The 12,779-nt window shown below is 41.3% G+C and overlaps 1 protein-coding gene across 1 annotated transcript in view; it reads left to right on the plus strand.

The window, feature by feature from the left end:
* KIF2A (kinesin family member 2A) overlaps positions 1 to 12,779 on the plus strand; it is a 443,213-nt gene that overhangs the window by 415,532 nt on the left and 14,902 nt on the right. Inside the window, 1 exon segment of the mRNA XM_030193169.1 lies at positions 137 to 272. Within this exon segment, the coding sequence (XP_030049029.1) occupies positions 137 to 272 (136 nt within the window).

Raw genomic sequence — 12,779 nt, forward strand, 5'->3', positions numbered from 1 at the left:
CAAACTCATTCTTTTCCAAACAACTGATGATATTCAGTACACTAAGCATATGACCTTTGGTAATATTGGAATATGTTATGTTGCTTAAAAAATCTTTGAGGGACCCAGTTTAATGCTGTTTCTTTTTCTTTTATAGGAATCTCTACGATGGTTAGAAGATGAAAAAGCACTTCTGGAGATGACTGAAGAAGTAGACTATGATGTAGATTCTTATGCTACACAACTTGAAGCAATCTTGGAACAAAAAATTGATATTCTGACTGAGCTACGAGGTGAACGGTTTTACTTTTACTTTACTGTTGAGTTAATAACATGAATCATGTTACCATCAGAATTAGAAAAAAAAGTCATCTAAATTTAATCATATATAAATTCAAAAGATTAACACTTAGGAGTCCCAGCATCTTGGTCCAGCAACAGAAAATACATGGTTTCATGTCTCACTTAATGATGCCAGCCTAAGGGACAGGATTGCCAAAAAGTAATTTTCCTGGAAGGCTGTTTGGTTAGTACACAGTCAAACGATTCTTTAAATGCCCGGGTATGTTTTCTCAAATAGCTTTAAATTTAATGTTAACATTTAAATTTGAACTATAAATGAGATTGGAAGTCAGTGTAGCACTTCCATGTTAAAAAAAACATGGTCATACCCTGCTAGGGACTGTATTAATTTTAAAAAAATGTATATACTTTTCTTCATCAAAATAAAGACATTCTTATTAAACATATATAGAAAATTAAAACAGACATAAGAGTAAGAAAAGAATAAAAACCTGAGCAGGAAGCTGCAGATGTCAGTACAGATTGTATAAGTACTAAGTGAAATAAGAGAGTTTTATTTTTCCTCTCTTCTGTTTCTTGGTTAGTATACCTCAAGTTGACTTGGATCAATGAATACTCTTCCAATATACCACTGAAGAACAAAACACAACTATTAAGTTTGACTAGCAGGCTTATTTTCAAAAGAGAAGGGCGCCCATCTTCCGACACAAATCGGTAGATGGGTGTCCTTCTCTCAGGGTCGCCCAAATCGGCATAATCGAAAGCAGATTTTGGTCGTCCTCAACTGCTTCCCGTCGCAGGGACGACCAAAGTTCATGGGGGTTTGTCGGCACAGTAGCGAAGGCGGGACTGGGGCATGATTAAGAGATGGGCATCCTAGGCCGATAATGGAAAAAAGAAGGGCGTCCTTGACAAGCACTTGGCCGACTTTACTTGGTCCATTTTTTTCTTGCGACCAAGCCGTGAAAAGGTGCCCGTACTGAACAGATGACCACCGGAGGGAATTGGGGATGACCTCCCCTTACTCCCCCAGTGGTCACTGACCCCCTCCCACCCTCAAAAAAAAAACTTAAAAAAAAAGTTTTTGCCGGCCTCAAATGTCATACCCAGCTCCATGACAGCAGTATGCAGGTCCCTGGAGCAGTTTTAGTGGGTGCAGTGCACTTCAGCCAGGCGGACCCAGGCCCATCCCCCCCCCCCCCCACACACCTGTTATACTTGTGGTGGTAAATGTGAGCCCTCCAAAACCCACCCGAAACCCACTGTACCCACATGTAGGTGCCCCCCTTCATCCCTTAGGGCATTGGTAGTGGTGTACAGTTGTGGGGAGGGGGTTTTGGGGGGGGCTCAGCACCCAAGGTAAGGGAGCTATGCACCTGGGAGCAATTTCTGAAGTCCACTGCAGTGCCCCCTAGGGTGCCCAGTTGGTGTCCTAGCGTGTCAGGGGGGACCAGTGCACTACGAATTCTGGCTCCTCCCACGACCAAAGGGCTTGTATTTGGTCGTTTTTGAGATGGGCGTCCTCGGTTTCCATTATGGCCGAAAACAGGGGACAACCATCTCTAAGGTCAACCACCTCTAAGGTCGACCTAAATGTTGAGATTTGGGCATCCCCGACCGTATTATCGATAATACGGGTTTCCTGCGAGGACGCCCTCATGAAAACTTGGGTGCCCCGTTCGATTATGCCCCTCTATGGCTCTCTGTATCAGTGGGGAGCCCCAGCAAAAATATCTCTGTTCCAAGGCAAATCAAAACCTACAGTTAAAAAATATTCTTTGTCAAGTCCACTAAAACCCACTTCTTTACTAAAAGCTACACCCCTAGTTACTCCGCAATATGATAACCCCCTCCTGATCCCCACCCTGCTCTGCCTTCTGTTGCTAGTTATTTTTTTCCACCATCTATCCTCTGTCTCCTCTGCACTGTCTTTCAGCTTGTTTGTATATCTGCCTAATTTTTGTAAGCCACATTGTGCCTGCATGAGTGGGAAAATGTGGGATATAAATGTACAATAAATAAATAAATAAATAAATAAATGTGGAACATGATACCTGGAATAATTTGTCACGTAGGAAATGTTAATGAAGAAAAGGCACAAAAACTGAATGAAGAATGCAATCAAGCTAGAGTGTGCTGGGAGAGTGTTAGGTAGGGTTGTTCTTTTTTTTTTTTTTTTCTGGCAGCATCGAACCATTTGATTTAGCCACGGCTGTTTTCCTTTCCATGTCATCAAAGGTTCCAAGTGGTTTTAAGCGCAGTACCCAGTTCAGTAGGACCATCTCTGGCAAAGGCACTCATTTTTAGTGTCTTCAGTGTTTGGGGTCTGAAAATATCCCTTCCAGCTATGTTCTGTGTTGTCATATGAAGAAAAGAACCCAGCTGGCCAGAGAGGCTCAGTGAGAGAAACATTTTTTGGAGCTTGGTCCAAATCCTCAATGTCTGCATCGGCGCCAAGAGTTGCACCAGCATTGAATGCATCGGTCCACATGGCTGCTAGGCTGGTCTCGAACACTGGGAGTGGGTTCATTGAGCTGGTCTCCACCTCCCTCAATGCTGACTGCTCTGCAGGGCCCCTGGGACTGGTCGCCATCGGACCTGACACCCAAGACGACATGAGGATTCAATGTCATACTGTTCAGCACCAAGGAATGTCAGTGACCGGCATCGCACGAAGGCCAAGAAGTATTGGCATCAATATCTCTCGACGCCTGGTGCTAGGGCACCAAGGGAACCCCTGAGAAACTTTGGCTCCAGGAGGACAGCTCCCCCTCCATACAAGATGTGCCAATGCGCGGATCTCCATGCAGCCTGTCTGTGACCTGACGCCCCGGCCTCGCTCAATGAGCACATCCAGGTCATGTTTTGAGGAATTGGAGAGGCTTTTACAACAGAGTGCATCATTATCTGCTGTGCTTTTTGCTGCTTCCCTGCCAGGCCCTCAGCCTGTGGTGAGCTCTCAGGTGCCGATGCTGCCCGTGTTGGCACCCCCTCAACTTCAGTGGCGAAAACTTCGCCAGAGTCAAGGGTGGAGCCAACACTTCGACACCCATCTCAAGGACATGGTTCCTCCCTATCAAGGCAGGCTCAGTCTTGGCCTTTCCATTAGGAATTATTTGCCAACATGGATGAGGATTACTCATGGGAGTCTGATGCGGATCTACAGTACTTCTCGGATGAGGAGTTCTGTGGTATCCCATCTTACCCCTTTCCATCTTCTGTCAGGAAAACGATGACTGCCAATCCAATTTGTTTAGTGACCGAAGACGATCTCAGGGCTCAGATGTTCAAGGTCCCGAACTACGATTACCTTCCTGTGATGGTCCCGCTTCACAGGATCCTGCGGGAAAATTAGGTGAAAAACTGGGAGTCCCCTCTGTCAGTCCATGTCCTACCTAAGAAGATGCATGATGTACCAGATCCAGAGCTGCTGTTCTTGGAGGTTGAATCCACGCTCAAAAGAGCCAGGAGTTCTTGGGACTATGCTTTAGCGCCCCCTGCAGAGAAGCTAGAACCCTTGATTCTTTTGAGCGGAAGATATATCAAGCCTCTATTCTCATTTTCCGTATTCAATCTTACCAGCTCTATACGAGCCTATATAAGTACATAAGTATTGCCGTAATGGGACAGACTGAAGGTCCATCAAGGCCAGCATCCTGTTTCCAATAGTGGCCAATCCAGGTCACAAGTACCTGGCAAGATCCCAAAACAGTACAATACATTTTATGCTGCTTATTCTAGAAATAAGCAGTGGATTTTCCCCCCAAGTCCATTTTAATAATGGTCTATGGACTTTTCCTTTAGAAAGCCATCCTAACCTTTTTTAAAACCATGCTAAGCTAACTGCTTTTTATTACATTCTCTGGCAATAAATTCCAGAGTTTAATTACACGTTGAGTGAAGAAATATTTTCTCTGATTCGTTTTAAATTTACAATTTACTACTTTGTAGCTTCATTGTATGCCCTTTGTGGAAAGAGTAAATAAGCGATTCATGTCTACCCGTTCCACTCCACTCGTTATTTTATAGACCTCTATCATATTTCCCTTCACTCATCTTTTTTCAAGCTGAAGAGCCCTAGCCGCTTGAGCTTTTCCTCATAGAGAAGTCTCCCATCCTCTTTATCATTTTCGTAGCCCTTCTCTGCAACTTTTTCTCTGCAGGAAGGAAGTTTGGAGACTGCTGTGGAGGGGAGCAGAGTAAGAAATGCCAGACCTATCATGGGGGGAGAGGGAGAGTAATTAATGCCGGACCCACAGGCGTGATCAAAGGCAGTAAAGCTCCTACTCACCGAGTCCTGTTGCCTCTCTCAGTGTTAAGAACATAAGAATAGCCATACTGGGTCAGACCAATGGTTCATCTAGCCCAGTACCCTTCTTCCAATCCAGGTAACAAGTGCCTGGCAGAAACCCAATTAGTAGTAACATTCCATGCTACCAATCCCAGGGCAAGTAGTGACTTCTCCATAGCAGACTATGGACTTTTATCGCCTGGAACTTGTGCAAACATTTTTACCACATCGTTTGCCAAAGAGTTCCAGAGTTTAGCAATTCATTAAGTGAAACAATATTTCCTCCTGTTGGTTTTAAAAGTATTTTCATGTAACTTCAATGAGTGTCCCCTAGTCTTTATACTTTGTGAAAGAGTAAAAATTCTATTCACAAGGCAGATCCAAAATGGCCAACAGTGCATGATTAGACTGGCTGCTCTGTTACTTGCGTCCCTAAACTTTGATTTGTTCTGCTAGGATGCCAGAAAGGAGAGTTAAAGTTAGGGTGGCCTTACCTTCCACCCCTTTGTCGGGCCTATTTGGGACTGAGATGGAGGTGTCCTCGCTGCTTTGACAGGGCTTGAAGAGAGTGTTTTGCTCAGCCCACCTGCCCGAACGCCTCCACAGCCATTGGTTGCTAGTTTTCCTACCCCTCCCTCAAGTGTGGCTGAAGCAAGGGCAGTGCCCGCGGAGAGCAACACAGAACACCAGCCCAGAGCATTTAGCATACTGGAAGGGGGAGGTGGCAGTGGTTTCACCCAGATGGGGGTTGGAGGAGCAGCTCTAGTTGATTGTGTGCTCCTGCAGGAAGCCCCTGTGGGAACTGGTGCAACAGATTCTGGAACATCGGTGGAAGCTTATACCAGTGACTGGATTGGAGACAAAGTTGGAGATCACTCTGGCTTCTATATTGAAGGCAATCAAAATGCTGTCTCAACATATGAGTAGTCGGTTGAACCAAATAGAAAGATCTGTTGAGTCTGTGTCTGTGCAGGTTGTGAGAGTGGAGAATTTGGTGGAGGAGAACTCGAGGAAAATTATGAGAATGCAAGGTTCTTGGAACGAGAGTAAAGATCTGCAGGTTACATTGATTAAGACCTCTGTAGACACTAAATGCAAGCTTAAGCAAGTGGAAAATTGAGAGCGTATAACCTTAGGTTTCTAAATTTTCATAAGGTGGATTTAATATCATCAGGCGAGAGATTTAAGAAGTATGTAAAGGAAGTGTTACAGTTATCAATTGACTCGATGCCTCCGATTTAATAATATATTTCCAAAATTTCTGTATATCCAAATTTTTGGAAATATATCAAGATTTGGTAGAGACTCTTGCTACACTTCTAGTTTCATTTGTTTGAGACCAATAAAAATGTAGTTCTTAAGTTGTTTTTCCGCCATCTTTCAGAGCAGTTCATGGGTCAGAAGGTTTGGTGGTTCCTGACATGGTCGAGAGACGCAGGAGTGATGCAAATTGGTATTACAAAATAATGGTGAATTTTTTCTTTGTTTTTCTTCTGTTTGCTTAAAGTTCAGAATGTGAGATATATATTTTATGGCCCTGTACAGTTAGTTTTTTTGATAAGTTTCCAACTCAGTTGATTGGTGACCCTCCAGTATAGAAAAAGATATTCGGGCGTTATGATAATGCATTAAATGTAGGCTTTTGCTTTATTTGAAATTTCCTAAATATTTTCTCTCTCGAGTATCTGAGTGCTCTGTCTCCCCTACTTGAGGGCATAGATTGGATAACTTACCTATTGTAAAATGTTTCTTTTTAGTTTTTCATGATATATGTAAAGAGAAAATATTTTTAAAAAACTACTTTTACCCATTCTACTACTCTCAGGATTTTGTAGACCTCAGTCGTATTCCCCCTCAGCTGACTTTTTTCCATACATTATTCTCACTACTGCCTTGAGCATGATACCCAACGTGATAGTCTGTCTGGGCAGACAGTGCTTCAGAATTAGTTTGGGCTCTAGAATCCAACTGTACCCATCTAGGCCCATTTTTTATTCTGGCCCAGGCTACACTTTTGACAATTTGCATGTGGGTTCCAGTTTATCTTTGTTCTGACCTTGCTGTTGCGAAGTGTAATTCGTCATTTGTTGTTTGTTCCAGTGAGCCTGGTAGCTAGGGATTCCCCATACGTGAGAATATTAGCCTGCTTGTCCTTGGAGAAAGCGAAGATACTTACCTATAGCAGGTATTCTCCTAGGACAGCAGGCTATATATTCTCACATACCCTCTCACTTCCCCTTGGAGTTGTCTTCTCTTTTTCAAGCTAGAGTATTGAACTGTTGATCCTGAACACTACATGTGCTCTTAAAGACATTTAGAGCTTGTTAATGCTCCGCACCGTGCGACACGGATGATGTCATCCACATGCGAGAATATAGAGCATGCTGTCCTCGGAAAATACCTGCTATAGGTAAGTAGCTTCGCTTTTGGATTATTCTTCCCAGTGTGCACCACTTTGCATTTGTCCATGTTAAATTTCATCTGCCATTTGGTTTCAGGGTTTCTTAGGTTGTAGATCTTAAGAGTCAAGATGTCTGGAATGGATGCTTGACACCTAGCTCACCAGTTTTATTCAACATTATTATGGTTCCATTGGGAAGAAAGTTGGCTTCTGTAGGATTAAAATCTTTCATTTATGTCAACGATCTTACTATCTATATTTCATTCCATTAACCCATTAGTGCCCAACGTTCCCTTATGGGAACAAATCAGTTTGTTCCCATATGGCTTATTATTGGAACATAGGGCACTAATGGGTTAAGGAAATTTTGACCACTATTAAATATAGTATGGTTACTTTAGAATCATGGGTGGTGCTCTTTAAACTTAAATTGAACAAGGACAAAAACAAATTTTTGATAGATAGTAGCCCGCATCAACCTGTCACAGAATGTAATTTTACAATAGATACTGTGACATATAATCTGATAATACTGGGCATGATATTGGATAAACATTTTTTGACCTTTCAATCACAGGTATCGACAGTGGTATCTAAAGCGTTCAAAATGTTATAGAAATTACAAGTAAGAAATTGCTTCTTTTCAGAAGCTTATCGCCTATTGGTACAATCTTTGATAATTAGATTATTTCAACATCGTATATATTGGATGTAAAAAATCATTGTCCAAACTTCAGACGGTGAAAAATACTGCACCTGTTTGATTTGTAGAGTATCTAAGTTTGACTCGGCTTTGCCATTGTTGGTGAGGTTGTACAGGTTACATATAGAGGCGTAATCACTCTGTTATGTACACTCATTTTTCAAATAATATATGGAATTGCACCTAGCTATATGCAAGGACTCATCTATTTGTCTGATAGGAATAGTCTAGGAAATTTTTAACTCTTTCTTTTCCTAGCTGCAAAGATATTGTTTTGAAAACCTTTCATTCAGCCAGTTTTTCTACTTGGCATCTCACTGGTGGAATACTCTGCCAGTAGAAGTTATATCTTTGCCATCTTATGGACTGTTTCATAGGGCTTTGAAATCCTTTTTTTTAATTATTTTGAAATTTTCTAATTTGTCTAGTCTAATCTAATCTTGACATTTTTATTCCGCTTGACAAAAAAAAGCTCCAGGCGGAGTCCTTCAAATATAAAAGGATCAAAGAGACAATCCCTCAATATATTTCCTTGATAATAAACCAAGTTCTATAGAATTAAATACCTGTCAGATAGAAAGTAAAAAGAAAACCTTCAACAACTCTCCTAAAAGTATTAAAACAGGTAATATTATGGATATAACACATTCTAGGACAGTGGACCCCTACCAGTCAAATTTCTCTGCCTAGTAGTCGATTTTTGACAAATGATATTGAATTGATCCTGGATAAAGTGTTTATGTTCTGTTATAGTTATTTCTAATTTTTCATTCATCTGTAAGCCACATTGAACTGTACGACTAATGTGGGATAGAAATGGCTAATGTAATGTAATTTCCAAAGGTCTTCCTGCATTTTTCACAGTCCGCATGTGTTTTAATAGCTTTAAATATTTTTGTCACCTGCAAATTTAATCGCCTCACTTGTTGTTCCGATTTCCAGATCATTTATAGATATGTTAGATAGCATCGGTCCCAGTATAAATCCCTGTGGTACTCCACTATTCACGCTCCTTAATGGAGAAAATTGCCATTTAACCCTACCCTCTGTTTTCTGTCCAATAACCAATTCCTAATCCACAACAGAAAATGTCCTTCTATCCTATGACTTCATTTTCTCAGGAGTCTCTCATGAGGAACTTTTATCAAAAGCTTTCTGAAAATCTAGATTCACTACATCAACTGGCTCATCTTTATCCACACCTTCAAAGAAATGAAGCAAATTGGTGAGGCAAGACTTCCCATGGCTGAACCCATTCTGTCCCAGACTGTCCCATTAAACCAAGTTTGTCTGTGTTCCATAATGTTATTCTTTATAATAATTTCCACTATTTTGCCTAGCACGGGAGTCAGGCTTATTGGTCTGTTATTTCCCAGATCACTTCTGGAAACCTTTTTAAATTGACCACTCTCCAATCTTTAGGTACTACGGGCGATTTTAACATCAGGTTACAGATCACTAACAGCAGATCAGCAATTTTGTGTTTGAGTTCTTTCAATACCCTGGGGTGTATACCATCTGGTCCAGGTGGAGGAGTAGCCTAGTGGTTAATGCAGTGGACTTTGATCCTGGGGAACTGAGTTTGATTCCCATTGCAGCTCCTTGTGACTCTGGGCAAGTCACTTAACCCTCCATTGCCCCTGATACAAAATAAGTACCTGAATATATGTAAACCGCTTTGAATGTAGTTGCAAAAACCTCAGAAAGGCGGTATATCAAGACCCATTTCCTTTTCCCATCATTCTTTAACTTGTCAATTTGGCTCAGTACATCTTCCAGGTTCACAGAGATTTCTTTCAGTTCCTCCACCTTGTCACCCTTGAAAATCATTTTTGATACAGATAGATCTCTTACATCTTCTTGTGTAAAGACCGAAACAAAGAATTAATTCAGTCATTTCTATGGCCTATTCATCCCTGAGTGATTCCCTCACAAACTTTCTGTTTCTGATGTACCTGAAAAAGTTGTTACTGTGAGTTTTTGTCTCTGTGGCAAATTTCTCTTCATATTGTCTTTTAGCCTTCTTTATCATTGCTTTCCATCTAACTTGCCAATGCTTATGTTGTTTCTTCTTTTCTTCATTTGGACCCCTTTTCCATTCTTTGAAGGTTGTTCTGTTGGCTCTAATAGCCTCTTTCACTTCACCTTTTAAAAAGGGCCACAGCAGGGACAGCGGCTGTGGCGGCAGCACACACTCCTTGCTATCCCAAATAGCCTCTAATCAGGCTCCTCAATATCAGCACTGCTCATTGGTTCCCTGGTGACCTTTGGGAAACAGCCAAACCCAGAGGATCGTGATATTTATTTATTTATGTGTTACATTTGTATCCCACATTTTCCCACCTATTTGCAGGCTCAATGTGGTTTACATAGTACCGTAAAGGTGTTCACCAATTCCGGTATGAACAAATACAGTAATGTTGTGGTAGAATAAGGTTTGTGTGTACAGACACATTAGGGAATCGTAGAGAGGAAGAGTTATTATATGTCCATTACGAGCTTTGGTTTCGTTGTGTTGCAGGGTACAGGCATTTAAGTTGGGTCGTTAGGGTATGCCTTGTTGAACAGGTTAGTTTTTAATGATTTCCGGAAGTTTAGGTGATCATAAGTTGTTTTCACGGCTTTTGGTAATGTGTTCCATAGTTGTGTGCTTATGTAGGAAAAGCTGGATGCATAGGTTGATGTTGATTTGTATTTGAGTGCTTTGCAGCTTAGGTAGTGGAGATTAGGTATGTTCGTGTTGATCCTGTTGTGTTTCTGGTTGGTAGGTCTATGAGGTCTGTCATGTATCCCGGGGCTTCGCCGTAGATAATTTTATGAACCAGGGTGCAGATTTTGAAAACAATATGTTCTTTGATTGGGAGCTAGTGCAGTTTTTCTCGGAGGGGTTTGGCGCTTTCGAATCACGTTTTTCCAAATATAAGCCTGGCTGCCGTGTTTTGAGCGTTCTGAAGTTTCTTTATAATTTGTTCTTTGCATCCCACATAAATTCCATTGCAATAGTCTACATGGTGTAGTACCATTAATTGTATCAAGTTGCGAAATGTTTCCCTCGGGAAGAATGGTTTCACGCGTTTGAGTTTCCACACTGAGTGGAACATTTTCTTTGTTGTAGATTTCACTTGGTTCTCTAGTGTGAGGTTACGGTCGATTGTAACATCGAGAATTTTCAGCTGTCTGAGATAGGGAGGGTATAATCTGGGGTGTTTGTTTGTGGGTTTGTTCGTATTGGGATGAGAGGATGAGACAGTGAGGCATATTTTCAAAGCACTTAGCCTTCCAAAGTTCCATAGGTTTCTATGGAACTTTGGAAGGCTAAGTGTTTTGAAAATATGCCTCAGTGTGTTTTTTCTGTGTTGAGTTTTAGTTGAAATGCGTTTGCCCATGAGTCCATGATATTCAAGCTGAGCTTGATTTCATTGGTGATTTCTGTCAGATCACGTTTGTAAGGAATGTATATTGTGACATCGTCTGGATAGATGAAAGGGTTAAGGCCTTGGTTGGATAAGGATTTGGCTAGTGAGGTCATCATTAGGTTGAAAAGGATCGGTGATAGTGGTGAGCCTTGAGGTACTCCGCATTCTGCTTTCCACGGTGGTGATATGTTTGAGCTTGATTTCACTTGATATGTTCTAGTGCTTAGGAAACCCTTGATCCAGCTAAGTATGTGTCTGCTGTGGAATGCTGAGTCTAACCCTGGAGTCAGTTTTTAGTAGGTGCTGTTGGGGAAGAGGGAAAGGAGAGTGATATGTTGGACATGCGTGCGGGGGAAAATGCTGTGATTTATAAGCATGTTTATTAAATGACGTGTTAATCATAGAAACAGAGAAATATGTAGGTATATAAAGACCATATGGCCTATCCAGTCTGCCCATCCATGCCATCTACTCTCTCTTTCATGCCCTTAGAGATCTTGTGTATTTGTCCCAAGCTCTCTTGAATTCAGATACTGCTTTCATCTCCACTAGTTCCACCAGGAGTCCATTCCATGAATTCACCACTCTTTCTGTGAAGAAGTATTTCCTCAGATTACTTCTGAGTCTATCCCCTTTCACCTTCATTCTATACCCCCTTATTCCAGAGCTTCCTTTCAGTTGAAAGAGACTTGCATCCTATGCATTTATGCCATGTAGGAATTTAAAGGTCTCTATCGTATCTCCCATCTCCGGCCTTTCTTGCAAAGTATACATATTGAGATCTTTGTCCCCATGTGCTTTATGACAAAGACCACTGACCATTTTAGTAGCCGCCCCTGTACTGACTCCATCCTGTTTATATCTTTTTGAAGGTGCAGTCTCCAGAATTGTACACAGTATTCTAAATGAGTTCTCACCAGAGTCTTATTCAGGGGCCTCATCACCGCCTGGCCATTCCTTTCCCTGTGCACCCAAGCATCCTTCCAGCTTTCACATCATCTTTTCTATCTGTTTTGGCTACCTTCAGATCATCACAAAAGTTTTTCACCCTCTAAACTGTACCGTTTCCTGAGCTTTTTGCATTTTTTAGCATTAAATCTTAGCTGCCACATTCCAGACCATTTCTCTAGCTTTGCTAAGTCCTTCCACATGTTATCCACACCATCAGGGGTATCTACCCTACTGCAGATTTTGGTATCAACTGCAAAGAGGCAAACCTTAACAGACAGTCTTTCAGCAATATCGCTTACAAAAATGTTAAAAAGAACCGACCCAAGAACAGAACCTTGCGGGCACACCACTGGTAACATCCTGCGATTTGTGCAGCCCTAGTTAAAGCATAAAACCAGAAGCTCTATATGTATGAAGAATTTTGTATCCATTTTCAATAGGTATGAAGTATAGAAGTATTATTTTTTCTGTACATTTCCATTCTTCAGTATAGATATAGCTAATTTCTTTCTGCCATTATCATTTCTGGTTATATTTTATTTGTACATTTTGCCTTTGAAGGCTTTATAATTCAGAAAGAAATACCATACAGAAAATGGAGTCTAAATCCTGAGATGCACATTTGCCTTCCTTTTGATTTTCTGCCTCTTATTATAAACCATTTTGAATGAATGCTTTCACTAAATGGTATAAGAATCTTGATAAATATCTTTGTGGATTCAGGAAAAAATACTG

Source organism: Microcaecilia unicolor, chromosome 2 (assembly GCF_901765095.1).
Source record: "Microcaecilia unicolor chromosome 2, aMicUni1.1, whole genome shotgun sequence".
Classification (NCBI taxonomy): domain Eukaryota; kingdom Metazoa; phylum Chordata; class Amphibia; order Gymnophiona; family Siphonopidae; genus Microcaecilia; species Microcaecilia unicolor.